At 37.3% G+C, this 26,995-nt stretch overlaps 1 protein-coding gene across 3 annotated transcripts in view; it reads right to left on the bottom strand.

Moving 5' to 3' along the window:
• The window catches only part of NBEA (neurobeachin), a 510,074-nt gene that overhangs the window by 12,945 nt on the left and 470,134 nt on the right, over positions 1 to 26,995 (bottom strand). For 2 of the 3 annotated variants that reach the window (XM_056329059.1, XM_056329057.1), the window contains 5 exons: positions 14,347 to 14,436; positions 12,649 to 12,841; positions 9,383 to 9,454; positions 7,058 to 7,213; positions 5,998 to 6,168 (listed from right to left, as the gene is read on the bottom strand). In XM_056329059.1, the coding sequence (XP_056185034.1) occupies positions 5,998 to 6,168; positions 7,058 to 7,213; positions 9,383 to 9,454; positions 12,649 to 12,841; positions 14,347 to 14,436 (682 nt within the window). The remainder of the gene's footprint in view (positions 1 to 5,997; positions 6,169 to 7,057; positions 7,214 to 9,382; positions 9,455 to 12,648; positions 12,842 to 14,346; positions 14,437 to 26,995) is intronic. The other variant, XM_056329058.1, reaches the window with a different exon arrangement.

Here is a 26,995-nt window from a genome sequence, read left to right as displayed (position 1 = left end):
AAAGAAGAAATAGCCAATAACAATGTCCACAACATGAAGGAGCAATGGTTGTAAAAGAAAGACTGCTGACAGAAAAATATTCATATATTCAAAATATTCTCAGTTCTGGCAGAACTGCTTTATTTGCTGAGGAATGTGAGCAGCACTGTATATATCTACAAGCAATACACCCAGGTGAGCGGATTTCCAGGTACCTTACATCCATCCAGACCCTAAAAGGAAAAATACAGTAGAGGAGAGGTCAGTAAGGATTTGCTATGTCTCTTCCTATTTCTTCCACTAAATTGCTTTGGGAACTTTGGCAAGTTGCTGAACCACCCTGCACTGTACAGCTCCCATGGGGTGTGCAGCAAAGCATGGGCGCAGACATCTGTTGATAAAATGCTAGATATAACCCCATCCGTTCAGGTGTATTGCTGGCACATCTACCTTTGTGCAGCAGTCTTAGGAGAGACGGGTCTTCAGCTACCAGAGTAGAGATGGTGCCAAGTAAAAATTACACACTAGTTTTCAAAGTGCTTCTACTCTGGCAGAACAGCGCTAAGATACTGTGTTTTAAAAATTGATACCCAGATTGTACAAACGTACAAGTACCATAATAACTCTAAACAGGCAAAGCAGATTGCGTGTGTGCCAATGCGATTGCGCAGGACCTTCAGACAGCCGTCCAGTCCACTTGGTACAGAACATACTGGTGGCTATTTTTAAACCGCTGCCCTTTCAAGGTTAAACTAGGGCATATTAAAATGTAGAGGGATATAAAAGAATAAGTAAATATTCTGAGTTCAGAATAACTACTGTTTCAAGAGACAAACTCACAAACCCTTCAATGTTCACCATTTAAAAATGTTTCAAAAATATGTTATGTAAAATGAACACATAAAGGAATACTTCATGACAGACTTTTAAAAAGTGCAGGTTAACTGGAGAAAGAGCGCTTGCCCTCCCTTTGAGGTACATACAGAATATACTCACTGGGATAGGACAAATTGTTAGCACCTCTGAGGATTACATTATAATGCTAAACAAACCCAGTTTAGGACTGATAGACACAGGTTTTTTCCAGTGGTCAGCACAGTTCCCGTTAGAAAAAACAGGGTTAACTCACACCTCTTGTGACCATCCTCTTGGAAGCTACAATAGGTAATGAGAAATGTCAAGTCCCGAGATCAATGAAATTTCAGGCTCTAGGGACAAAACAGGAATAGCATTGATCCTTTTAAAGAACACCAGTCAGAGGATGAATGTAATATATTGCACAGAAAGGCTCAAGAGGATAAGCGGCCAAGTCCAACATACTTACCTGACAAAAAATTCCATCAGCTTTTAGCACAAGCTGCCTACCCTTCCCTTCTTTCATGCAGGAGTCTGATTCCAATTAAAGTGTGCAAATTAATTTTTATCACTTCCAAATTAGTTTCTGAATTTGTGTCTGTTTCAGATGAAAGCATCTGTCCCTCACTTTTCTGCTATTCTATCATCCACTTTGGTATCTGTTCAAAGACTCAGAGATAATTCTCAATTTCAAAGTCACTTGTTTGAAACAGACATTCAATAAAGCAATCATAAAATATAAAAATAAAACAACTATAACGATACATGTTGAACTCCAGGGCATATTATGTACTCTCTTTGCTCCTTTTTGTGATGACTAATACAGTTGCTATGTGAGAAGAAATTTGTATACAAATTAGAGTTCAGCTAAAACAAATCCCTATATACCATAAAGAGAAAAAAAATTGAAACACAAATTGTCAAACTCTATCACAATAACTTTTCTATTCAATCCTTAGAACTGCAAAGATTTACATTTTCCAGATCACTTCAAAGAATTAAAATAAGCAAACTAAGTCCTGTGATTGTGCCAGGTCTTCCTAAGAGAAAACAGATTCCTTTCACTGTTCTTTCAACCACAGCAGATTTATATAATGTGGTCATCAACTGCATAAGGTGCAGATCTAGATTACCTATTGCAGATGGACAATTTTGGCTTAGAAAGTAGGTATCTGACCCTGGTGAGATGACTAAGCTTCATTCAGGGAGTGTTCCTTCCAGAGGCAGTACTTAACTAAGCAAGGATCAAGAAATAAGGGGAGGCTCAAAATCTCATAAACATATATAAAAACCTGCTTTCAACTGCCTTTCAGCCTGAAGGAATTCATGCCACATCTCCCACTTTCCAGGAGCATCCCCAGGCACCAGCCTCTAGTCTAGGCTGGAAAAGCATATTTTCTGTCACTGCTATTGGAGCTCAGCAATTGTATAGCCATGAAACCAAGTTTGTTGGACCAGGGAATGTACAAGTAGGGAGATTTGCCCTACATACTGCTGTTGAAGGTATGTACTCTTGGTTCTTGATTTCTTGATCTCTATTTCTATCCAATCATCAAGTCACATAAGATCCATAAACAAGAGCAGAGAAAATAATTTTGCTTTCCACCAAAGCTGGAGGTTCACAGGGGGCCCCTCCCACATTAATTTATAGCCTGATAGTCAGCATATGCTTGTGAATATGGGAAAGTGGGTTTGAATTCCCCCAGTCTCTGGAGGCTGAGAACTTAGTCTCCCACTTCCTGGACAAACATTCTAACCAGAAGGTTTTTCACAAGCTATTTTTGAAAGCTAATCCATGGAAAACATTGTATTTAAAATATGGTAAAACTTCAGTCTTCTCATACCAATTGTGAGAAGCGTTAAGAAATTTTGACAAGTGAAAAAAATTGGAAACTCCTTTTTGATGCTTATTGTAGAAAAAAAGTGATAACTTCATAGATGCATTGACTGGAAAAAATATTTTAAAATCATAAAAATGAAGATCATGCTTTCACAGGCACGTTTTCAACTACTGAGTTGGAGCAGTCACTTGCAAGAGTCTTATCCAAGACACAATTTTTCACCACTCTCTTTAAACCAGAGCTGGTTCTGTATTTCCCACAGACAGAGCTGAGGTCACCCTCTGAGCACCTGTTTGCACTGGTATTTTCAGCAGAGGGCTCTACACCAGTCTGACAGGTTAGGTTATTGACATACATGTTGTTTAGTAAAAATTTCATCTAACTCATGGATTCTGAAATATGGAATTTTAGCAGAATCAGTAAAGGGTTTGTTCTGACAGGTTTTGCCCCAGATTATTTCACAATAAATAATTCTGCTTGCTATGTTTTCTAATGAAATGCTAGCTACATTTTTCTGTACAAATGTTACATTATATAAACTATTTAGGACTTGCTCCCCCTGCCCCGCAATTTCCGCCCCCCCCCCCCCCCCCCCCCCAACATTTTCTGAAACAACTGAAGTTCCTTTTGGTAATTGGATGCATTGAAGCTGAAATTGATAATTAACTGTCTTTCAGCTTAAAAGATCATTATAAAGTCAAGCATCTAACCCAGATAATTACTATAGCTGACATTTTTCTTTAATTTCTTCACCTTCTTACAGTCTGTGGTATAAAATACCTTATCTGTGTCTCCAGATGACAGCTTTTAAAAAACTAAGCCCCCTTTTCCCCCCTGAAAATATCATCTACATCTTTCTAAAAATTCATTCTAAAGATGTTAACTAATTGGATTTGACCTACAGCGAACATCTCACTTTCATTTTTCCCGCAAGGTAAATCCTAATCTTCTACCAGTAAGTATAAAAGAAGAGTAGATTAGGAAATATTTATTTACTACTTCAGCAGCTTTAACTATGTAAAACTTCAAACATATTTCCATAAGGATTGTTGAGAATGCTTCACTCCTGAAAATGAGTATAGAGGGAATCTACCATACAACAACTGTCATCTGTTCATGGTAGGGAACAGACTCCAGTAGTAATTACTTCAGCAGAAAGATTTAGTAACTGTGGAAGTTTTAAAAGGCAGAAGATCCGTCGGGCATATAATCACTCGTGATCTATCTACTGATGAACGTTCATGAAAAGTCAAAGTAGCTGTTAATAAGGATATGCTTACAACACATAAGGTTCTGGTTATAGTACAGTACTAGTACATAATTAGCACACCCATGATAACTTTAATGCCATGAGTAGTGATAGCAATAATAGTGATGACATCACACTTCCTCAACATGAGTCTACAACATGCCTACAACATGAGTAGTAAGAAACCTGATCAATACTTTTCAAAGCTACCACAGTGGACTTGGGTATTTAATCTTCTTGAGATCTGCTACCTGTGCCTGTGAGATTACATTTGCCTGGACCCGACTATCATCTGCAGTGCAGTCTCCCATTAATCTAACTATAAGGCCTTTTCTTCAGCAAAACAGCGCCTTATCCACATAGACATAGAGACAAAGAACAAATAATACAATTTGGGTTTGTTTTCATTTATTTCTGTCAGCCAACTGATATCCTTTCTTTTCATAAAATTAAGGCTCTCCATGGCAGACACTTCCAAAGTTACACAGCTAAGATACTAAACGTGAGATTCCAAGAAGTTACACTTTCTTGCATTCAGACATGTTCATGATGACAAAAAGGTATCAGAACTAAAACAAATCTATCAGCAAAAGAATTGGAGCAGTTTGTAGGGAGATGCTAATGGCAAGGCTGTCCAAGCCCCATAAAATCAAAGGAAGTAAAGAAAAAGTCTTACATTTTTTCTTTAATGAAAGGAGCAAGAGAAAGCTCTTATTTTTTTTCTGACTCTTGGCATAGAAGTTACTAATACTTGATATGAATCACACAGTCACTCAAAGAAGCAAAACGCCATCAAGCTAACAGACTGCCTTGACATGAAATTCTTTTTCAGACTGAATTTTTCCCTATGTGAGAATTAAGTGCTAAAAAAGCTCTGGAATATACATAAAAATTAGAGGAATTTGTTATGGGAACACAATTTTAGTTTCCCCCCCCTCCAGTTTCCCTCTGTTATAGAAGCAAAAGAAAGATGAGAAAGTGAGGCTTTTGTTTGTCTCCCCTTTGCTCTGCTTACAGACAAAGGAAGAAAATTAGAACACAAATAAAAAATCTGCTCCTGCAAAATTAACAAAATATTTACTTTGTAGCAAATAAAACACTTTTCTACCAGACATTCAGTTGAGGAAATACTTTCACTTAGATGTCTGTAACTGATGGGTCTACAACTGCCTCCAGTCAGTACTTATACCAGAGACCAAAGCTGATAGCGATGGATTTTTCCATGTTTATCCAAAGAGGCAATAACCATAACCCAGTGCGGAAAGTAATCATCAGAATTCAGAAACTGCTTTAAATGAAATGGATTTAGTGTTGTACAAAACAGCTCTAGTATATGGAAAAAAATTGCTCTTGTCTTTAGCTGTGGTCACATTTCTGGCTTGGGTGAAGGGGTCCCTTCATCCCTTGGGTGAAGGGAATTAGTAGTGCATTTTAAGTGCCCTCTTATATAAGTAATCATCATCATAATCATTATTATTATTATTGTGTCCTGTTCACTCTGCAAAACACTGATAGTTAGTCCCCTGCAAATGAAGTGCAAACTCTTCCTGACATTTTATCTTTTCCTATTTTTATTCAGTCACATTGCTTCTCCAAAGGTTCACTTGCTATAGAAAGACCTTTCTCAAAGAAACTCATTTGATTCCATGGCATGTGAGACATTCCTTTTTTGAAATGGCAAGCAGCTGATATAGCAGGCTGTAGCACAAAAGGAGTAAGTTAAAATGCCAAAAATTATTTCTTGGGAAAGTCAAAATATAGTGATATACATCCTGTCACTTAAAGGCCATAACCATCTTGTTCTAGTTTATAATGACATGATGCTATAAGTGATAAAGGCAATTACAAATTTAAGAATTACTCCCATATTATTATCTATTATCACACACAGACTGTTTAAACATTTGGCTAGTACTCAATGAATTGCTTAGCATGTGGTGCTCTTCTTGTCAACCTGCAAGTGAAATAATCAATATATTTGGCAATACCTTCTGAAGCTAGCAGAAGGAATGCTAGAAAGGAATAGGCGTGACAGAGGACCTCTTAGGAAGGTGTTTTTTACAGGATACTTACTGCTGTTTGGATTGTCACCTATAATATGATGTCGGCCACTCCAGTACCAAAGCAGCAATGTAGCATCACGAGACCCAGACACGATGTAGCAATCACCACCAATATAGGACTCTGATCTGGCAAGGCAAGTCACGACATCCCAGTGGCCAAAAACAATCTGAGTTAATTTTCCTGGTGGGAGTGTAAAGTGATACAAATTCAGGTTTTTAAAGTACTTGCTGCATTTAGAAATCATTAACTAAATCATGAACAAATATTCAGTTCAAATGTAATTTTTGCCTCATGGCCCTTAATTAGAGTTCACTACATGCTACAAAAAGTTAAAAAATTACAAAGATAAAACTTTTTTTTCTTTGCTTTTTATGTTCTTATTGAGGGCTGTGATCTGTGTCAATCCATATCCTAACCCTTATCTCTGAAAATCAAGTCAGTGCTGCAGTCGCTGAATATTAAGTGGAGTTACTGATCCATCAGTACTTAAGCAATGGTGTTAGAACACTATCTGTGAATTTATTTCATGAATTATATGCATAAGACAGCACATGAACTTTTCCATAATGGTGCTACATTATTATATTAAAATGTATATTTGTTCTACATTAATGTCAAACTAAGGTTTACTGTGATCGTCAGCTCCTTCTTTCTATTATTGCAATCAGTTTTTAGTAATATACTGAATGACATTAGGCTAAGCAATCAGACAAAGAAACAGAATACTGGTTCCTGGTAGCAGGCTACGCAACCTGCTTCCTTATTACATGAAATAAATAGAGAGAAACAATATAGTCATGAAAATATTGTAACAAAAAGTTTGGTTGATCCTTTTAATATAACTATGGCTTTCAAAAACTGTATGCCTTTCTGTTTCCTTTTACACTCTTTATCTTCCATTTTAAAAAAAAGCATCTTAAAGCTATCATGCTCAAACAATCATGCAGAATTTTATAAACTGCCCTTTATCATTTGTTGAGGGGTAAGCGCAGATATTAGATATGGTAGTATTAAGACAAGGGCTCACTTTGTGACCCAAGAAGGAACAGGTAGTAATATTTAGTGTCACCTGTTTCTGTAGAATAAACTCGAAAGCTCTTGTCCCAGAAACCACAAATAAGAATGTAGCGATTATCTGCTGTGACCACGAAGCAATGTGCATTGATCTGGATGCTCTGATCCACAAGGTCTGTGATCTGCCGTTTGTTCACACCAGAGTTATTGGCTGTAACAAAATGCAAAACACATTTTACAAGAAAGCCATTCCAACACCTTCCTGTCATCCACTTACAGGAGAAAATGAATACATTTAACTTTCAATGAACTGTGAATTTGTTGTTGAGTAAGCATTTTGAATATGAACATTTAGAGCTGTCTATATGGGTGTCAGAAATACAAAATTATTGTGAGATTTCTGGTTTCCCTTTGAATAAGACAAAAGATTTTACAGGAGATGACAATTTCTTCTACACTGCCTGATGCACTGCATAATATGTGGTAATATTTTAAGTGTTCTGCTGAAGTACTCGCCAAACCCAAACTGAACTAGGGGAAAGTGATGGAAGTCCATTGAAAATACCAAGTCAACGCTAACAATACTGCAGAAACTCAGCTCCTGCTGGTTGGTATCTCTCCTACAGAAAACTTCCCAGCTTGTATCGTGTGACCTTGGCATCCCCCATACCTGCAGATGCTTAACTGGATCAAAGACATCAGGATACAGCTAGTGAAGCTACTCACGTCTAATGTGCTTTTTCAACACTGTCTTATCACCTGCTCCTCAAGCAGGCAGCCAGGCCACAGTCAGCAATGTTAAAAGAGGCGATGTCACCTGGAAATTTCCCCAGACAGAGGGAAAAGGAATGGTTCATGCAGAATCCCACCACCCTGACTATAAAATGGAGCTGTTAGGAAGGACTAGGAGTAACCAGCCAACATGCTCGGTACTTCCTGCAACACAACAGGCTTTGGCAATGCAACAAAGCCGTGTCCCTCTCACCTAACATTAACTTTCTAGAAGTTCAGTATATAATATAAGTTAATTACCTATGCTCCCTCTATACTTGCTGGAGAGAGAGAAATCGCTTCACATGGCAAGTCATCTCACCCTGTAATAGCTGTCCAAGTGCTAGACAACTCCAGAAGATGGTTTCTCTTTCTACAGTAGCTACAGAGGGAACCTTGACAACCAACTCCAGTTAATTGAAGTTAGGTAAGATAAAACTCACTCTGACAGACATGTTTCTCCTAACGTAGAAACACGACAATGCAGGTAATATTCTGACATTTCTTTTGTCCCTATTTTTGGTTATTCTAATTAAATTGCTCACAACTGCATGAAATAAAAGACTCAACACAAAAACCCCAACCTATTTTACATTTGCTTGTAAAAGTTAATACCATGTTCATATACATTCCAAGAACACATATTTAAATTAACAGATCCTTTATATCCATCCACTGAAAGATAATGAATAACAGATTACTCAGATTTCCAGAACAGGTGGGCACAATAGTTGTGCCCTAGCTTTTGAGAGGAAAATCTGAAGAGAAAACCTTTGTCATTATATGAGCAAATGAAGCATACAGAATGCGAAAGCTAAGTCTGCTGAGGTACTTGTATATAAATCTTTCAGCCACAAATATTGACACAGACGAAAAAGGAACTTTTCATCTGGAGATGTTTAAAAATGCATTTTTTTCTCACCAATGCTGCAAAATTGTCTTTAAGAACCTTCCCTATACCCAATTTCTATCTCAAAAATATGCCTACTGGAAAAAAAAAACCCAAAACCACAACCACAAAGCAAATAGTTGCAAGAGAAATAATGACTTAGGAGTACAAGACCTGCAATCTAACAGTTTTAGCAGATGCTATTTCTCAAAATATTTCACCTTCTCAAATATTTTTGGATTTTAAAAATACAATCATGCATGCATCAATTTAGGATCCAGTCTTTTCTTTATTAATTTAGTAATGGCAACTAAAACAATCCAAATCATAAATTGAATGAAAATAAACGGATCTGCATCTGCACTGATGTACACAGAGCTGGCTGTAAGAAATGAAAGTATGTGAACTCTACCAGACCCTCACATCTTATTTTACTAATATGACCTGATAAGAGAACAGAATTATAGATATGGGCTGACAATGTAACTCACTTAATTGGTTGTTTCTTAAATACCAATTGTTTGTGATGTTAATAACAAATAGCACTCATGTAATTCATGCAGCATCAATAGCTAATGCATTTAGTTCTTCAGGACTGACAAGAATAAATATTTTCCTATCTGCCATGTTAAATGAAGCATAATATACAAATATAGCTTAATCAATAATTCTTGAAAATGCCATGTTCAAATATATTGCTACATTTTCATCTTGACATACCAATCAATGGATCCATTTCAATTGGAAGGTGATGGGCTTGATCCAAAGAATATCCTGGGGCTCCCCGAAGGCCTATGCATGAAAAGAAGAATAAAGCACATAGGAAACTTGTTGTCTAAATTTTTTATATGATTTATCTATGTTTAAAACTGCATTATTGGATTATTTTATATATAAAAAGTAACTTTTTACTATTACTTGTTCTATGAATATTTTAAGATACCTTCCTCTGTGCTACACAAATATGCATTTCTTAATTCTTCATGTAATTATAAACGTATGAGCACAAATTTCATCACAAGTTCTACAATCACATTCATTAAATAACTTTAAAATAGAGTAACAAGAGAATTTTTATTTTTACATTGAGCACTGTATGAGATCTTACAATAGCACAGAAACTAAGAATAATTGGATTAAACATTGTTATGAGTTCCTCACATATGGAAAACCATAAGTGACAGAAACTTGGACTTTTAATGGATTTATCTAGATATTTTAGCTGGGAAATTGTGGGCTACAGTAAATTTGCTACAATTGCTCCTATTAGTTCTATCCTGAGCAGCCCTTTTGCTGTTCAAATGTGCATCAGGGGCTGCGTATTTAGTGTTATCTGCTCTCATGCCCAGGCAGCACTGTTTTGGCTCTTCTGAGTACCTTTCCTAGCATATAAATCACAATGGTCACCAATGAAAACACAATTTTTATCAGGAGCTGCCAAGTTGCACAAGAATATCATCCATAAGAGGAGATACAACATTCTGGAGAACACAATTTTCTAATACTGCAACAGACAACCAGAGGAGGTAAAAGAAAACTTTCTCTACAGCTGGCTCTGCCATCTTCTGAAAAACATCACTCTGAGAACATCTCATTCCCTCCTTTCTTTCTCTTCTTTCAAAACCAAACCAGTTTGGGACAAATCTTTACTGGTATTAACTCAGATTAATTTGCTTCTGTTGCAAGGCAACTATGTAAATGCCCTCTACTGTGTACAAACTCTAAAGTTCTACATACATCCCACAGCAGTAAAAGTGGTCCATGTACACATTTGTGTAGACGAAACTATCCTTTATACTAGAGTTGTGATTTATTAAAATAATATTACGGTAATAGTAGGAAATTAATACCCTGTCCTGGATTAGCCCCTTGCAAAAAAAAAAGACATTGCCAAGGATTTAAAAGTTAAGAAAATCATCAAATGAGTTTTGATTCTCCAGTCTTGTTTTCCTGTCTCTTTCTGCTATAATATATGCAGAAAGCATTCCTCTCTCAAATTTACACCAGAGGTTTTCAAATGGGGTGAAATTTAGTTCACGGTTGGTTCATGACATGAATTCTTCATGTTTGAACATGACTTATGTTTTACAAAAGTTTATCTGAAAAACTAAGATCTAAGTCACATGGATTGTAAAGGCCACCATGACCTCTACCAAACTAGATGACTTCAAATAACAGTTGTTAAGGAAAACCTTGAAAACCAGGATATGGCAATAATAGTGACCTTGACTCCTTCACATTAAAGTATGGGTAGGAGCTTTGGCTTCCCCTCACTTGACAGTCTGGATGAGAAAGGGGTACTTGAGTACTAAATAAGCCTCCTCAAATGGACGAGACATCAATGATGATGGGTACAGAGTACTTGGGCAGCATCCCTGAAAATACAGGGGAACTGATTAGGAATTAGTCAGCCAATGGTAGTCAAAAGAGTATCAAAATATCAGGGGATAATTTCTGTACCTCTGAATCACTTCTGACATTGGGCTATTTGATTGAGGATGCTGTCATAAAATATTTTTTAAAAAAAATGTTTTATTTGCATTTTTTCCCCTCTAAGTTTTTCCCTTTTATTTTAAAGAAATAGGCAAAACATTTTTACATCTAAAGCAGCTTCTCCTGATGGAGTATCATAAATGTACGGATTTGTGAAAAGCAATCAGATATCCTGTTCTATTCCTGTCCTATTCTCTAAACCACCACACAAAGTTTTTCTGTGAACAGAGAACAGCTACCTTCTGAATACATGCAAAATTTAATATCCCTGCTAACATTACTAAAACTTTCAGAATGAAATTAATATTAAACATTATATCACTACTCAGATTTCAGTGATATTAACTTTACTTGCTCTGATCGTTCCTCTAAATGCATGCCTATAAGTGAACTCCCATTCATTCTTCTAAGTCTTGCTTCTAACAGCAGTCTTTGGCCAGCCTTGTGCATAGGGGGCAGGATCTATTTCACCTGACTTGAATTATTCACTGAGATGCTTACATTTAAGCCAGTGAATTTCCTAGGTAATCTACAATCCCTTTACGTCTACTGAAGGTAGATATCTATACCTAAATATCACAAATCCCTCTCCAGGAGGACCTACTTCTGTCCAAGGCTGCCTCTTGTGCAAAAAGAGTGGAGGACTTTTCTTTTTTTTTGCCTAGTTCCTACAAAGTTCCTCAGCCAGCTACAGAGTCCCACTCTCAAATACAAGGTAGCTTCTTGCTTTTCCCAGGTGGTACAAAACCTTCAAGAGTTTCCAGATACTGAAGCATAAGAGCTACCCCAGCAGGGAGCTACCTTGGAAAATGAAACCCGCTCTTCCCTTCATGTACCTCATGGCCCCACCACCTATTTAGTAATCCCTGGGACAACCTCAGCACTTACTTGTCCAGGTAAGGACACAGGACAGCCCTAGCAGCAATACAGAGAGGTGAGCAGAGGAGCTGGAAGGGAAATTTGGGATGAGCTTGTTGGATGGGCTTTTGGGAGGGCATGAAGAAACTTCTCTTCAGAACAGTTCACTGTCTGGCTGCTTAGGCTTGCTTAGGATCCCATGTTATCCAACGGTGCCTGAGGGGAAGGCTTATGACAAGCTCCCGGACAGACCCGAAATCTCTCTCAAGCAGCAGACAGTGCCGTATGCTCTCTGGCATGCCAGTATGTATTCCTGAAACCTGGGACACATTAATATCAGCTGTGTCAAGAACAGCAGCACTCTCCTGAAAAGCATTATCAAAGACTGATCCCGATGTAACCACAGATCGATTGGCTGCCATGGTGATGTGCTGCTGTTAGGGAGAGTGTTTCCAGGAACGACTCCAGAGAAAACACAAGCTTTGATTATTTGACACAAACCAGAAAAAAACAATAAATTTTTGCGCACAGCCAGGTGAGTGAGACTAACCCACATCCAGCTAAACTGCACTCAAAATTAAAGCTGTGCCATTAAGGTCTTCAAATTCAAATGAAATGTGCCTATGAGAACCTACCTACGGTGTTGTGCCATCGATTGACTGCAAACAGCCTGCTGCAAGTGACAGTCACCACGGCAGGGATGGTCAAGTGGGGCAGCGTGTTGGCTGCTACGTGTGTGACGGGGGAATTGGATGGGAACTTCAGCACCATGATGACATCCTGCTGCATCTGATCTTTAAACATGAGGGGGCTCTGTGGAAGGAAACACTGTTGAGTAGAAAGGAGAAGAGAGCAGAAGAAAACAGAAGGGATAACACAATTAGTGAGGAGGTCTGAGGGAAAAGGAGGTTAAAAAAAGAGCAGGCAAGCGTGTGCACATACAGGGAAAACAACACTACCTGTGCGTCTACACTAGTGATGGAGGAGAGCAAGATCAGAAGCTATTATTGGATCATTACACGAGGATAAGCAGAGAATAGGTATGGTAAGGGTTATCATTACAGGGCGCAAAATGACCATTAGCATTAATTAATGTACAGTAATATGCAAAATATCACAGCAGTTAATATTCATACAATCAAGATACAAGTCAAATAAGAGCATTAATCAATTAATACATCATAAATATAAACGCTATAAACTACGACAGTTGAAAAAAGAAATTTTAAGAGGGACTCAAAAACTCACAGATATTTCATTTTTCTTAATGAATTCTTTATATGAAATACAGCATTTTCAAACAGAGACAATTTAATTCTATCTAAAACATACTTATTAGGGAGTCTGTAAGAAATTATAAACCTGTTTGATGACTCTACACGACACAGTTTTTCATACATGGACAATAATACTATTATTAAGTACTGTTTTAGATGTTATTTTTTTCAACCACTGTTATAACAAATAGAATTATTTCTAGAAGTTCAAACAATTCTTCATACTTATCCATTTAAATTATTATTAAAAATATATTCTCCATATTTGAGAATATAAAATAAATATTATTTTTGTTTGACATCTACACATACTTGAAATAACACAGCTTACACTTCCAGACCAATTCCCACTTTTGCAGTGTACAACTAGACAGAGTGATTTCCTTGTAGATAGATAAAATGATTGAAACTACTGCACGTATTACTGTCGATTTATGAAACTTAAAAGAAAATATCTAGCTCTAAGCATTTAATCAAAGGCACTGAGGGGCACAGAGATCTGTCTTGTTCAGTCTGGCTATTTCATATGATTCTTTGCATGAAGCAGAGAGAAGAATGTGTTGGGAATGAGTTTTGGCATTCAAATTGAAATTTGAAATATACATTGTATTCTCCCAGGGTAACAGGCGGGAGGATTCCAGCATGATTTGAACTCCAAAACTTCAGTTTTGTCAAACAGGCATTGTTCATAAATCAGCCCCTAACAATGCAGCCTTTAAAACAAAACAAAACAAAACAACATGCTCACTGTAAGAAAAGCCTGCAGTCATACTCACAGAATTAAGAATGTAAATTTGTATTTATCAAGTGTGCGTTTATGAAGACAGGGCCTTTTTATACAATGTTAGACAGGAAAAGCCAGGACTATAGGAGGCTAAAGCTATTCAAACCTCCACCTTGCTCTGCTGGAGCGCTGTGAGCCATTGCTGCCAGGAGAAAGTACAGCTGCACGGGCAACAGAGGGCATTAAAACTGTTGCTTAATGGGTACTTTATGAGCTACAAAGGATCCTCAGGTTCAAAGGGAATGCATTCCCGGCCAGCAGTTATGTCTTACCAGGTGCATGGCAGAGCTCCGAGGTGGATGGGGCTCAATAAGCAACTGTGATGGCGTCTGTCCAAAGTTCTGTATCTGCGCCTCCATGGCCTGCGGGCAAGGGAGAGGGACTGTCATGAGTAATATGCATCAAGGAGAGAGGTCAACACACTGTGTGACAATGCAGGCATATCCCAAGTCAGCCATGAAAAAAGTCCAGAAAATTCACCCGGTGCTCTCCTCCCAGGCTGCAGACTCATCCAAGTGTTAGTATTTTGTAGACAAGCTTTGCTTCTCCTTTCAAGCATGCTTCAGTTAACCAACTAACCATTCTCATTTCCAGCAACTGGCGTTATATGTGAAAATGTTAACCTGTGAGGACATGCAGTTCAGGTCTTGAAAGCGTTTTTTTTTGCACTAAAAAACATATATACCTTAATAAAGTCCTTTGTAAGGAGGAAAGTATGAGGATCTCTAATAAAATAAGTCTCTGGGATCTTAAATGGGGGGAAAGAAAAGCAAACTGAGAAACAAAATTCATGTATAAGATATAATAACACCAAAATAGTTGCTATTTCAACAACATTAGTAGGGTAAAAAAACAAAACAAAACAAACCCAGAAACAAATCTTACCAGGCACATTCAGACTAATGTAAAAATCTTTCCAAGTTGCATACATTCACTGAGTATTTCATGCTTAATTTTATTGCATTTTTTCCTGGCCTTTCAGGATTTACAGGTCTGAAATGAAAACTTAGCAATTTCAATTCATTATTCAAGACTTAAATCTACTTTCAGAATAAACCTGGAGTAATTTGATAGGGAGCAGAATACAGCTCATATACTGAGATGCATCCCCTACTCAAACAGTTCATTAAAAAAATATATATATTTAAGACATATTCTTAAAAATTTTGGCAGAATATTGCTGCTTGTAAAACCATACTGTTAAAGAACACTTCTTATTTTTCAGACAGGTACTATTTTACCTGACCTTGTAAAACTGAGAATAAAGCGTTCTTAGAAAACTAAACTGGCAGATTTTGAAATGCACTGTGCATTATGTACCTATATATACTGTACCCTGCACTACTGACCCTTAATATTTTTCTTGCAAGCTTTATGAATTTTTCATTTCCTACCACACGAGAAACATGAAAAAACACCAAAAACATGACTATCTTGGTAAATTACATTATTTCTTTCAGACATAAAATGGTAAGAAACACAATAAATACTTTGTGATACAGAAGAATCCTTTTAATCTATGTATGTTGTAATTCCTGCAAGCCAAACTGTGTTTTCCTCTGCTTCACAGCAGAGATGTAAGAACAGATATTAGAGAGAGATGTCCTAGAAGGTCACTAATGTCTACCACCTCAATGCCCTAGATTGACAGGTATATAATGGAATACCACAAACAAATATTTGCCGAAAAAGAAACTTAATGCAAATTCCAGTCAAGTGGCTGAAGGACTTTCAGCGGATCGTAGCCCTAGCACATTTGTTGCTGTAACTATCCCGGTACAGGTGATTTTTTGTTTGTTGACTGATTCAGTCTCCACGGCACATAGTGTTTCTTGGGAACTGGTGAGCATCTTGGGTTTTAACATGATTTAATGATGAATCAATTTAAAATCATAGAGCAATTTCACACAAAGTCAACGCATTTCTGTGGGCATATGTGTATACATGTGTATGTCTATACAGCAGCTCTCTATATGTACCACACAAATGGTATCTCTTTACACACTGTGTAGATACCTTCACTCATGCAGACATTTTTTACACAGGCACATAAAATTCAATTCAAGTCAAATCAAAGGTAGTATTTCCCATTACATTCAGTACTCTAGAACTGATTTGTCTGCTGGGGAGAAGGGAAGGGAATTATACTTGTTTGTGAATTTCATTTTCAAAATGACAAAGACTAATATTAACAATATCAGGCACTGTGGTATATGCTTTCATGCAGATCTGCCAATAATATTTTCAGACAAGTAATTTCCATTTTTCTTTTTTCAAATAATTATCAAGGTTAATTTCTGAAAGAATTCTGTGTTGAAATAAGAGTGTGAATTGTATTTGGCAGCAATACTGAACAAAACCTAGATCTTCTTCTCCTATCCTTTATAGTGATTCCTTAAATGATACTTCTGTTCTCTTGTGGGCACATTGAAATAAATGATTAAATCTTTTTTTCAATGCAGCCCAATCCTAATTTACATGTTTACTTTCACGTTGTCCAGTCTTGGCAAATTCTGATTGTTTGGCTATAAATTCTGCACACAAACTTTGCTGGCTTTGCCTCCGAGTTCAAGTAGATTTATGATAGTAATAGAGGAAGAGAAAGAGAAGCAGAATACAATAATAAACCAGCATGAATTTTTCAGATTATGAGGAATGGACACTTAAGACATAACTGTCAAAAGCAACTGTTATTTTACAGCTCAAGATGTCCGGGTAAATACTCACTTACACACTTTATGTGCCCATAATTTTAAAGCATTTAAGTTACTGCCAAATCCTTCTGCATCCAGAACAAATGCAGAATCAAGACCTTGATATTCAGGAAATATTGCATGTTTTTGCTGGCTTGAATTTACAAGATAACCACCTCCTCCCCACCTTGTGGATAGTAATGTTATCCTTTTCTTACAAAAATACCATTTTTAAAACTGAAAATTCTTAGAAGCGTTAAAGAAACTGAACAATGTTTCTTAAAAAGTACCTGTAATAGTAACTACTGCACTGAGACTATAGTCTGCACAGTACCACAGCTGTGCACAGCTACAACTGGTATTCCTCTCTGGAGCTCACACCACTTAAAAAGGACAGAAAAACCTTGTCAAAACCTAACACAGAAGATAAACATAAGCATACAGAGATAAAGTGACTGGCCCAAGGGTATTCCTAATGCTGCCTCCTATCAGATCACTTGACACAAAATGAAAAGCAGGTACACAACAGATTTGTGAACAATAATGTAATGCACTGGTTTGTTTAAAAAGAGAACTCTGGCTGTATCTGAAATTAATTTGAAAACCAGTAAGTGTACACTTCAGTTCTTGAACTGTAAATTATCAAACTTTAGATTTGTCTCAAGTACTTCATTCTAAATAATCAACCCCTTTTCTCCCATCAGATCTTCAGTATTGTGTGCAAAGTGCTACACCACTCCCCGAGACACACATTCTAGTCAAGTCAATAGAAATTTTAATAAAATAAAGTTAATTCTTGTTTCACCTTCAAACGTCCTTCGCGTAGAAAAAGCTTGGAATTCAGTGGCTGCAAGATTTAATGCTTTCGGAACAGCAAAATGGCAATTATATTAGTTTTCACTTTCTTAATAAGGTGTTGCAGAAAAGCTATTTAGTGAGCTGATTTGAGATTCCCTACTGTTTTTAATACACATAAAATGAGATTTGTACTCCAGACACTTCAGGGAGTATCAGTTAGGAAATGATCATGTATTGCAGAAAGATAAAATGGGTCTTAGTCTATTATTTGATAATTATAGGTCAGAACAAGGGGAAAAAATCTGCAAAAATGCTGGCAATTCAATGTTTAAAATGAGTTGATCTCACACATCCTAATTTGTGCAATCAAGCAAAATGCAACTTCATAGCACTTAATATTGGCTATTTAACAATAACAGAGAGATATTTATATGTTTACATACAACTTGGTCAAGAAACCAATATACCAAATCATCCAGTCTTATGAATGATACTAACCTTAGATACAATAAGCAATATCCTCAATGTATTTTGATCAGAGGAAAGAAATATTGGGTTTTAATTTTTATGCTTAAAGGCAGACTGTACATTCACAAGAATTATACAACTGGGATGTTCCTCTGCAGCCTGGAGGATCGGTCCTTAGCTTCAGCTTTCTGTGGAATGAAGAGTTCAATACATCTGCTTTGCTCGCTACGCAGTCCACTGAAGAATTTGGGATTTACTTCTCCACTCTGGTTGAAAAAAGTACAAATCTGCCATTAAATAATACAAGTAATCTTTCTTTAGGAGTAAGAACTATTTTTAGTGGTCAAAGGCAATGCCTCCAGCAGCAAGCAGTGTAACTCAACAGCAGCAAAGCTGCAGAGCAGAAGAGTTGGTCTTAGAACACAATATTTATTTTTTTTCAGTTGGAATGGATCTACAACGATCATCTAGTCCAACTGCCTAACTTCTGACTGAAAGTTAAAGCATGTTCTTAAGGCCATTGTCCAAATGCCTCTCAAACACTGACAGGCTGGGGGCATTGACCACCTCTTCAGGAATCTTGTTCCAGTGTTTGATCACCCTCTCAGTAAAGAAATGCTTCCTAATGTCAAGTCTAAATTTCCCCTGATGCAGCTTTGAACCATTTCCATGCACCCTATCACTGGATACCAGGGAGAAGAGGAAACTACCTTTGTCTTGAGGAACCCATGCTGAAACTGTACCCACTGCAGGGTTTTCCCACCAGACTGACTCCAGCATGGCCTGCAGATCCCAGCAGCGGCTGAGCTCTGCTAGCTGTGTTAGCTGCAGCTGGAACACACTGTGGCTTAGAAGACAGTTCACACACCCCAAAACTGCTCTGCAGTATGAATGAGAGCATGGCAAACAGGGATGATCGGTGGCAGATTCATTTCAGAAGCACAGTCCTACACTAAAAAAAAAAAAAAAATACTAGAATTAACTCGCCTGAAACAGCACAGAAGTGAAGGGTTTGTTTGCTTTTTGATGTGCCATTATAAAAAGGGTAAGCCATGAAGCAGTGTATTTTTACCATACTTTTTGTCTAAAAATGTTATTTAGAAATGCAGGTAAAATGACCAAGGAAGATACTAAGGGTCCATCTTATTTGCAAACTTCCCTTTGCTGAGAGAGACGCCTGGTGCCTAGATAACAATAGAAGCATAAGGCATGAGCACTTTTACTTTGAATCATGGAGGGAAGAAATTCCTAAAACCAAATTGCATCACAGATCATAAGACAATGTCTTCATTCTTCTGTGAAGTGACCTTGTTTTATTCATCTCCACTGATTAATACCATAATCACTTAAACTTTCTAAAATATGTATTATCTAAATGCCCCTATGGTTTTGTTACCTTTCTTACATATTCAGTCTTCCTGTAACTAATTTGCATAATACTGGTGTGTTTTGTTCCTCTTGTGTACCACATTCAGGTTTTTTCTACAACCCATTTGCCCCTTTGCATGGCAACTGAGTCCAATGAAGTGCGACAATCAGTAGGCATTTGAGAAACAAGCACCACACCAATAATCATCCAACTCCACCTTTCCTGAAAATGTATTTCAGTTTTGCATCCAGGTGAAGGCAGGACTCCTTTACGTGCTCTCCTGCCCGTGCAGCCAGCATGCTCAACAGCCCCCAAGCATCATCTTCTTCAGAGCAAGCATGATTGACAGCCCTTTGGTGGGTAGCATAAGCAGCTTGAAATGTTATTGTTTTGCACGAGTGGTGTGAGATACCGCATTTCTACTTGCATCTGCAGCTGTTAAGCAGCATCAATATCTTCAGGACTTTTTATAAGTTAGGTTAAGAGTATTGATTTCCATTTTATTATTGTATGTTTGGAGGAAAGAAGTGCTGTAATTTAAACAAAAGCAATGACTCAACTAGTCTGGAGGCTTCAATACAGTTAGTTATTTAATCAGGATACTCAAGGGACTGAAAGATGGGCACAGAAATGCATTTTCTCCACAGGTCACTACTTTATTAATTTAACATGGAGAAGGGGCAACCTTAAGCTCCCTCCCCGCACAGGAGGTACCTCATTGGATCCACTGTGCAATTAAATGGCTCCCCACTAGAAGACCAAAAGCTGAGAGCCAACCTCCAGCCTCCTCTCAGTCAGTCCACCCCTGAACCTCTTCCTCAACCCCCTGTGAAAGGAAAGAGTGCTAAGAAATGTGAAAGGTAAGATCTGCTAGGTTTTCTACAGGCTTGAATCACGTTGGTGAACTTATTTTTCTTAGGGAGCCCTGCCTTTTAGCTTTCACATTTACCTCATCAAGCTATTAATTGTGATACCTAGTTCTTCCCTCTTTCGTCTTTATAATGCTCCCATTCTTGCCCCTGGTAGCCCAATATGCCTTTCATGACACAAAAATATTTTAAACACTCTGTCGGCTTAAACAAGCATTTGGTTGATACATGCAAATGGGAAATGAACTCGGTACATCTCATAAACAGAGACAGAGAAGGTAGAGCAAAAATACCATCAAGATGGATATCCTGCAGCCAGGGCAGGTTTAGCTGAGAGTGTCCCTTACTCTCCTAGGCATGCTGTCATGTGCCTGAGCACAAATACTTCCTTTTCCTCTCCAACAGCCCGTTCCCCTGAAAATCGTGCGAAACCTCTTTATGCTGAAAAGGGCCGATGTCACGGAGTGAAATGGTCCTCTCCCTTCCTAACCATACCAGAAGGAAAGAAAATTTTCTATAGTTTTTCTCTTTCTTGTATCCTTCCAACTCTGTGTGGAACAAAGGAGCTTGCCACTGATATAATGAAATTCTCTCATTAAATTACACTAAAAACTACAGCAAACTCTATTATAGTCTAAAGCAAATAGCTTTAAATTCCAATTCCTCTGACAAGGTCTATGTTGTTATAGGGGTTCCTCAGGCCACGCTGCTCAGTTCATCACTTTCTTTTTATAGTTGCAATAATTTTTAAAACTGTGGGTTTTGCTCCCAGCCCATGGCAATTTCACTGCCTTTTCCTCCCTGCCGGTTGCCTGTATACAAGGCAGACAGGGAGTATCCCTTTGCTTATAGAGTGAGTGCTGTGCAAGATTCTAAATGTACGCTGGAACTGAAGAAAGTCATACATTTATTTACAGTTTTGTTTACAATGACATTCATTTTTTTTTTCTCTTTCATGTAGAATAGAACAGAACAGATTATTTCAGTTGGAAGGGACTTGCAATGATCATCTAGTCCAACTGTCTGACAAACTCAGGACTGACCCAAAATTAAAGCATGTTATTAAGGGCACTGTTCAAATGTCTCTTGAACACTGACAGGCTTGGGGCATCAACCACCTCTTGAGGAAGCCTGATACAGTGTTTGACTACCTTCTCGGTAAAGAAATGCTTCCTAATGTTCAGTCTAAACTTCCCCTGGTGCAGCTTTGAACTATTCCCACATGTCCTATTACTGGTACCTGGGAGAAGAGCTCAGCACCTCCCTCTCCACCTCCCCTCCTCTCAGGAAGCTGCAGAGAGCGATGAGGTCACCCGTCATATAAAGAACAATTGATTATCCTCATTTCATGCTATTACTTTCTTCAGTTGAACTATTGTATTTCCTATGTTCATGTTTGTAATAATTCTTGTCCTATACAGATTGGTAACATTTACTGAAACTCTTGTGTTCATTGATGTCATGCCAAATGAAATCATTGCTCTGTCATCATTCCCCCAAATCTGTCTTAAGTTTATAAAAGAAAATGTTGCTCTCTTTGATCATTAAGTTACTGAGTACAACACATTAGCAAAGATTTTACTGCTAAACTACTTTTGTGAGAGATGCAAATAGCATGATACAATAATTCATTAAATATATAACTTCATGCCACAAATAGTTAACGTTTTGAAACCTGGGCAATCAGGATTTTTTATTTTTAGATTACTGATAACTGCCTTGAAATAGTTTTTCCTATTGTTGTGTAATGGAGAACCTCAGAATCAAGGATTCCTCACTATCTGACAAGCAATTTTATCTTTTCTGAAGAAATTCCCTCCTTCATTTTAAAACAAGAATTTTTGTTGTTGTTTTAGGATGATAAATATTTAAGGTGACTGACTGAAATAATTTCTCATCACCTAAACTCCACCTATATAAGGAAATACTTCCATATCCTGTTTTCATTATTCAGACACCAACACTTACGGTTACATTCAAAAGGCTACATGGACAAAAGCTCTATGTGATTTGTTGGGTGAGAGGCCAATCTAGATGATCTTTCCCATCTGGTGTTTAGGTCTAGGGAACAAGCTTCTCTTTGACATCTTGATTCTGCAATGCAAATTACTAAAATGTACACCTGCAACATAGAATTTCCCTGTTGATACTACTCTTTTGTATTACTCCCTTATGTGATGGTAATCAAAGCATCACAACATGCAGAATTGCAGATGTGTCCTAGCTAGTATTTGCAAACCAAACCAAACCAGTTCTGTTGCCTCAATATGCCTCCCATTGCATAAATCCTGTTACTGAGAGAGAGTCCTTGCTCAGGTCTTAGCAAGAACTTGCTCAGAACATCATCTTCTATTCTGGCCAAACTCTTTCTTTCTTTCTTCCCGAGTTTGTGTTGTCAGTTTCAAGTTCCAAGAAATTCAGGTTCCTGTTAATTCCAAAACTCCTCTTGAAGCTAACCCTGCTCGCAACTTTCCATTTCACTTTTTTTTTTTTTTTTTAAATCTATCATGACAGTCTTAGGTTTGTCATACCTCTTATTTCTTGACACTCCTACTCAGGAGTTTTTGCTTTTAAGCAAAGTGTTTCCTTTCCTCTCCCCGATGTCATCCTTTAACTAATTTTTTTTTTTTTTTTTAATATGAAATACTAGCCAGGATGCTGAGAAGTTATGTTATTAGATCTTTGAGATTTTTTTTTTTTTTGAAACAGAGCAAACTTATGACACAAACATTCTTTTCTGAAAAGGCTCCTCAGATTCCAAGCACATTATCTCCAGTAACAGAAAGTTATTTCAAGGCTTTTCTGAAAGAAATAAAATTGTTTACATTTCCTTGAATAAGAAATAAAAAAATCCTCTGAATTTTTACATGTAGCTTCACTTCTGACTGAACCACTACAGATTTTCAAAGTCTACAAAAAAGGAAGTGAAGGAATAAAAAAATTATATGAAAACTGTCATTAGCATCCCATAGTTGGCAGTCACTAAAATTTACAGGCATTTTAAAAAAACACTGCTGCTGTCTGGGACACTGCAATTGTTTCCACATGTGAAAAGCAGTGAGTAACAGCCAGAAAGCCTGAATTTCCAGTTGTACTAGTCTTAAAATTGCCAGTAGTATTTTTTTAAAAACACCATCAACTGCATTTAGAAACCTGCTAAATTTTACAAGTCAAAAGTACTTAAAATAGTCTTTTTTGTTTAGAAATGCCTAACTAGATTCTATTATGCAATATTTCAATGAAATCACAATGAAAAAAGAAGTCCCAAAGGTCAGGACTAAAAAAATCCCATAAAGCTCTGGGAAGGCTGCAAACATCATTTCTTTGCATTAACAACCATACCAAGATCTCTCTGTTCCTATGGTAATTCCTTCACTCCTACAAGGCTCCCAAGGACTGCCTTCGTAACCCTTTCCCTACCTCCTCCTCCTTTATGTCAAGAACTTCAAATGTCCTTTCTGTCCTTTCCCCTTCTTCATTGTTCACCTGGTTTCTCATGCTCCCACTGCACCTTGGCCTCTCCCTCCTTCAAGAAGACAGGAGCTGTTTAAAAGCCCATCTTCCTAACAGTGCCATTTCCCCTCCTTCAACTCTCATCAGACATGAAGAGAAGCTGCTTACCCTGACCAGTGCAGTTAAACACTACAGCACATGCAGGGCTTCACTCTGGGTAAAAATTAAAGGTACTTTTGGTTTTCCTGTCATTTAAAAAGTATTAAAATAATAATTAAACCCACACGTCACTTATTCATCAGCATTTATACTAACCAGAACGCTGAAAAACAGACACTAGCTACTCTGTTGCAATGAGGACAGTGGTATGATTGTACCTTTGTATTCTTACATTAATTGAGCTCCAGATATTGTCCAGGAGTAGAAACACTACAAAACAGAGAAAGTACTTGTGAAAAATCTCTTGTTACTTTTCTTCTCCATTGAGGCAGAAGAAAGAAGAAACTTCTACTGTTCATTAAGATCTCCAGGGGAAAGAGACATAGAACAATCTCTATTCTAGACAAAATAGCAAAACTGAGCATCTCTGTCCTTATTCCACAGCCTGGTCTGGAAAACAGAAGCAGTCAACTTGACCTCTACTCACAGCTCTCAACAGGCCAATGCGTCAAGCGAAAAAAGCAGTAGTGTTTGTGAGGAAACTGGGGGAGTGACTACTTCTGAAGGACTTTCAAGCTGGGAGACCAAATGGCTCCTGACTTCTGCTAGCCAGGAAAGGTCGCACAAATAGAAAGAGCCTGGCTTTGCTGGTACCCGCACAGCCACTGTAAGAAAAGGAAAAACTAACGCAGATGAGAATAAAATACAAGTACCTTAGACTTGTTAAGTGCTTTGGGGAGTAACTGGGAGTGGAGCCAAGGATGTAGCATTGGGCTGCTTCCCATGGTTTTCAGGGTGATGTCATCTGAATAGTGCACTGCCTCTTACACACAAGGAAATTTTACTCCGTGTCATCAGAAGGGAGAATTTGTTGGGGACGACAACAAGTTTTTAATACTATTTACTAGCTCCTCTTTCTTTTGGTTTTGTTTAAGACACCATGTATGTTTTTAATTGTCAGTTCTAAGAGCATAGAGGCCTTTAAGCATAGGCATTCTATCCATACAAATGCAACAGTAATATCAGCAGGAGGTTTCATTGAAACTTTGAAACTTCATCCACTCCCTTCTAATTTTTTTTTTCCTTCATGACTAAGAGCTTTCATAGTGCATATTTTCAGCTGGTTTCAAATATGCTTTTTATTTTAAAAGCTAAATTGTGAGCTTTAAAAATTCAGTTAGACTTGTTAAAATCAACAATAAAAGTAAAGTTTCTGTATGATGTGTTTATTTTGGGAGGAAATGATTTTTTAAAGAACAAAAATTTTTAAATTCCCCCACCTTTCATTATTTTTCTGTCCATCAACTGAATTTATTCCTTTTTTTTTTTTTTAAGAAAAATATCTTGTTTCCTTACTCTCCAATTGCATTTCCCTCCCTAATACTGTCCTCTTTCTGTCTTAGGAAATGCTCATACATTTGCATTGTATTCTGTAAAACTATTACATATTCATACCTTTTGTATAACTTTATGACAAAGTTGGCAATATAACAGATAAAACATGGAATGTTAACATTTAGGATAGTATTTAATTTCTTTGACTTGGTGTAAATTACGTGCAACTGGGTTTGGTTGTAGGAGGTGTAGTAAACTGACTCTGGATTGCAATCTATAGAGGGTAGGTGCTGAGGACATCTACTGAGCACATTTTGTCAACCTGTTGATGTTAGCCTACGTAACTCAGCAAAGGACTGACCCTTCAGACAGAGAGGCTTCAACAATTAAGAGCTCCAAAGAGCTAAACTAAGTGTCATGAAAACTTTCCACCCATAACGTAGAAATTAAAAAACCCCTACATTAACCATTAGTCAAAAATTTAAAAGTTACTAAAACAATCCTGATTTTTTTTAAAAAGATGCAATGACTTATGATGGAAGCTAATGTAATCATGAGGTACAGACAAAACAGCAATGACTGACAAAATGGTTGCAATCATGCAATGCTTACAGCCATGACCGTAACAGAACCCAGCAGAATACAAGATATGGATTGAAAAGTCCCAGTTTTTCTATCTGCCCTTGGCGTACATTCTTCTAACAATGCATTTTTACAGTGTTTGCCCAGTCTAGTTTGAAATGACCCATTTAATGAGTCTTCTACAGTTTCTCTAATAAGATTTGTACAGTCAAATTGCAGCCTATAGACCATTGGAAACTTCTGCCACTAAGCCTGAACTTTCCCATCTGAATTTGATCCTGTAACTGCTAGTTAATCTGGCATCAGACCAAGTAATATCCCTATCTCCATTGGCATGAGCAGCTCTCCATATTCCTAACTTTCTGCTACATGTCCCCTTTCACTCTGTTATATTCTATCAGGCTCTTGAAATCATAAATCAGTCTCCTCTGTACTCTCATCACTCAGATGCTCTTCTCTGAACTCTCTCAAATCATTCTGGTAAGGCAGCATGGAGAACAGCACACCATGCTCGCAAGGAAGTTCAACCAAAACATGAGTTAGTGACTGTTCATACCCCATGGCAATTTGGCCAGTAGTTGACAAGAATTCAGATGATCATAAGCAGGTAGTCATTTGAACTACTGGGACACCGACATCTTTTGATGTAGAAGCGAATAAATGAAGGCATAGGATCAAGTCTAGAGAATATCATTGTCATGAAAATAAACATTATTAATAGCTCAACTAATGAGTCTTTACTGTCAGAAGGATAACTTACACGTTTCAGAAAGCCAATACACAGAACACACATCATATTTATTTCTACTTATTTTACAATTAAGAACTTCCCCTGTAGAAAAAACACAGGAGAAAATGAGGAAAACAGGGAAACAAACAACAGAACAGGCCTTGTGAAAGCTTGCTGTAATAAAAGAGGAAAGGGTACTTAATCATTAAAGAATGCATTTTAGCTGTGACTTTTTCTTCTGTTTTATTATTGAAATAAAACATGATCACTGAAGACATTTTTTTAATGCTTGGAAAGCAGAACAGACTCAGTAAACCATAGCATGCATATTTTGTTCTTGTTTTATAAATATAAACCTACAAAATTAGAAGTGTGACTCAAAATTAAAAGTGCGACTTCATGTTCTACTCTTGCTTTGTCAACAAAAAAGCAAAACTCATACCTAAAATATTTCCTTGTTAATGA

This window comes from Falco biarmicus, chromosome 2 (assembly GCF_023638135.1).
Source record: "Falco biarmicus isolate bFalBia1 chromosome 2, bFalBia1.pri, whole genome shotgun sequence".
Taxonomy (NCBI): Eukaryota; Metazoa; Chordata; class Aves; order Falconiformes; family Falconidae; genus Falco; species Falco biarmicus.
The sequence above is the reverse complement of the archived record's forward strand: the minus strand, read 5'-3'. Positions and strand labels throughout refer to the sequence as shown.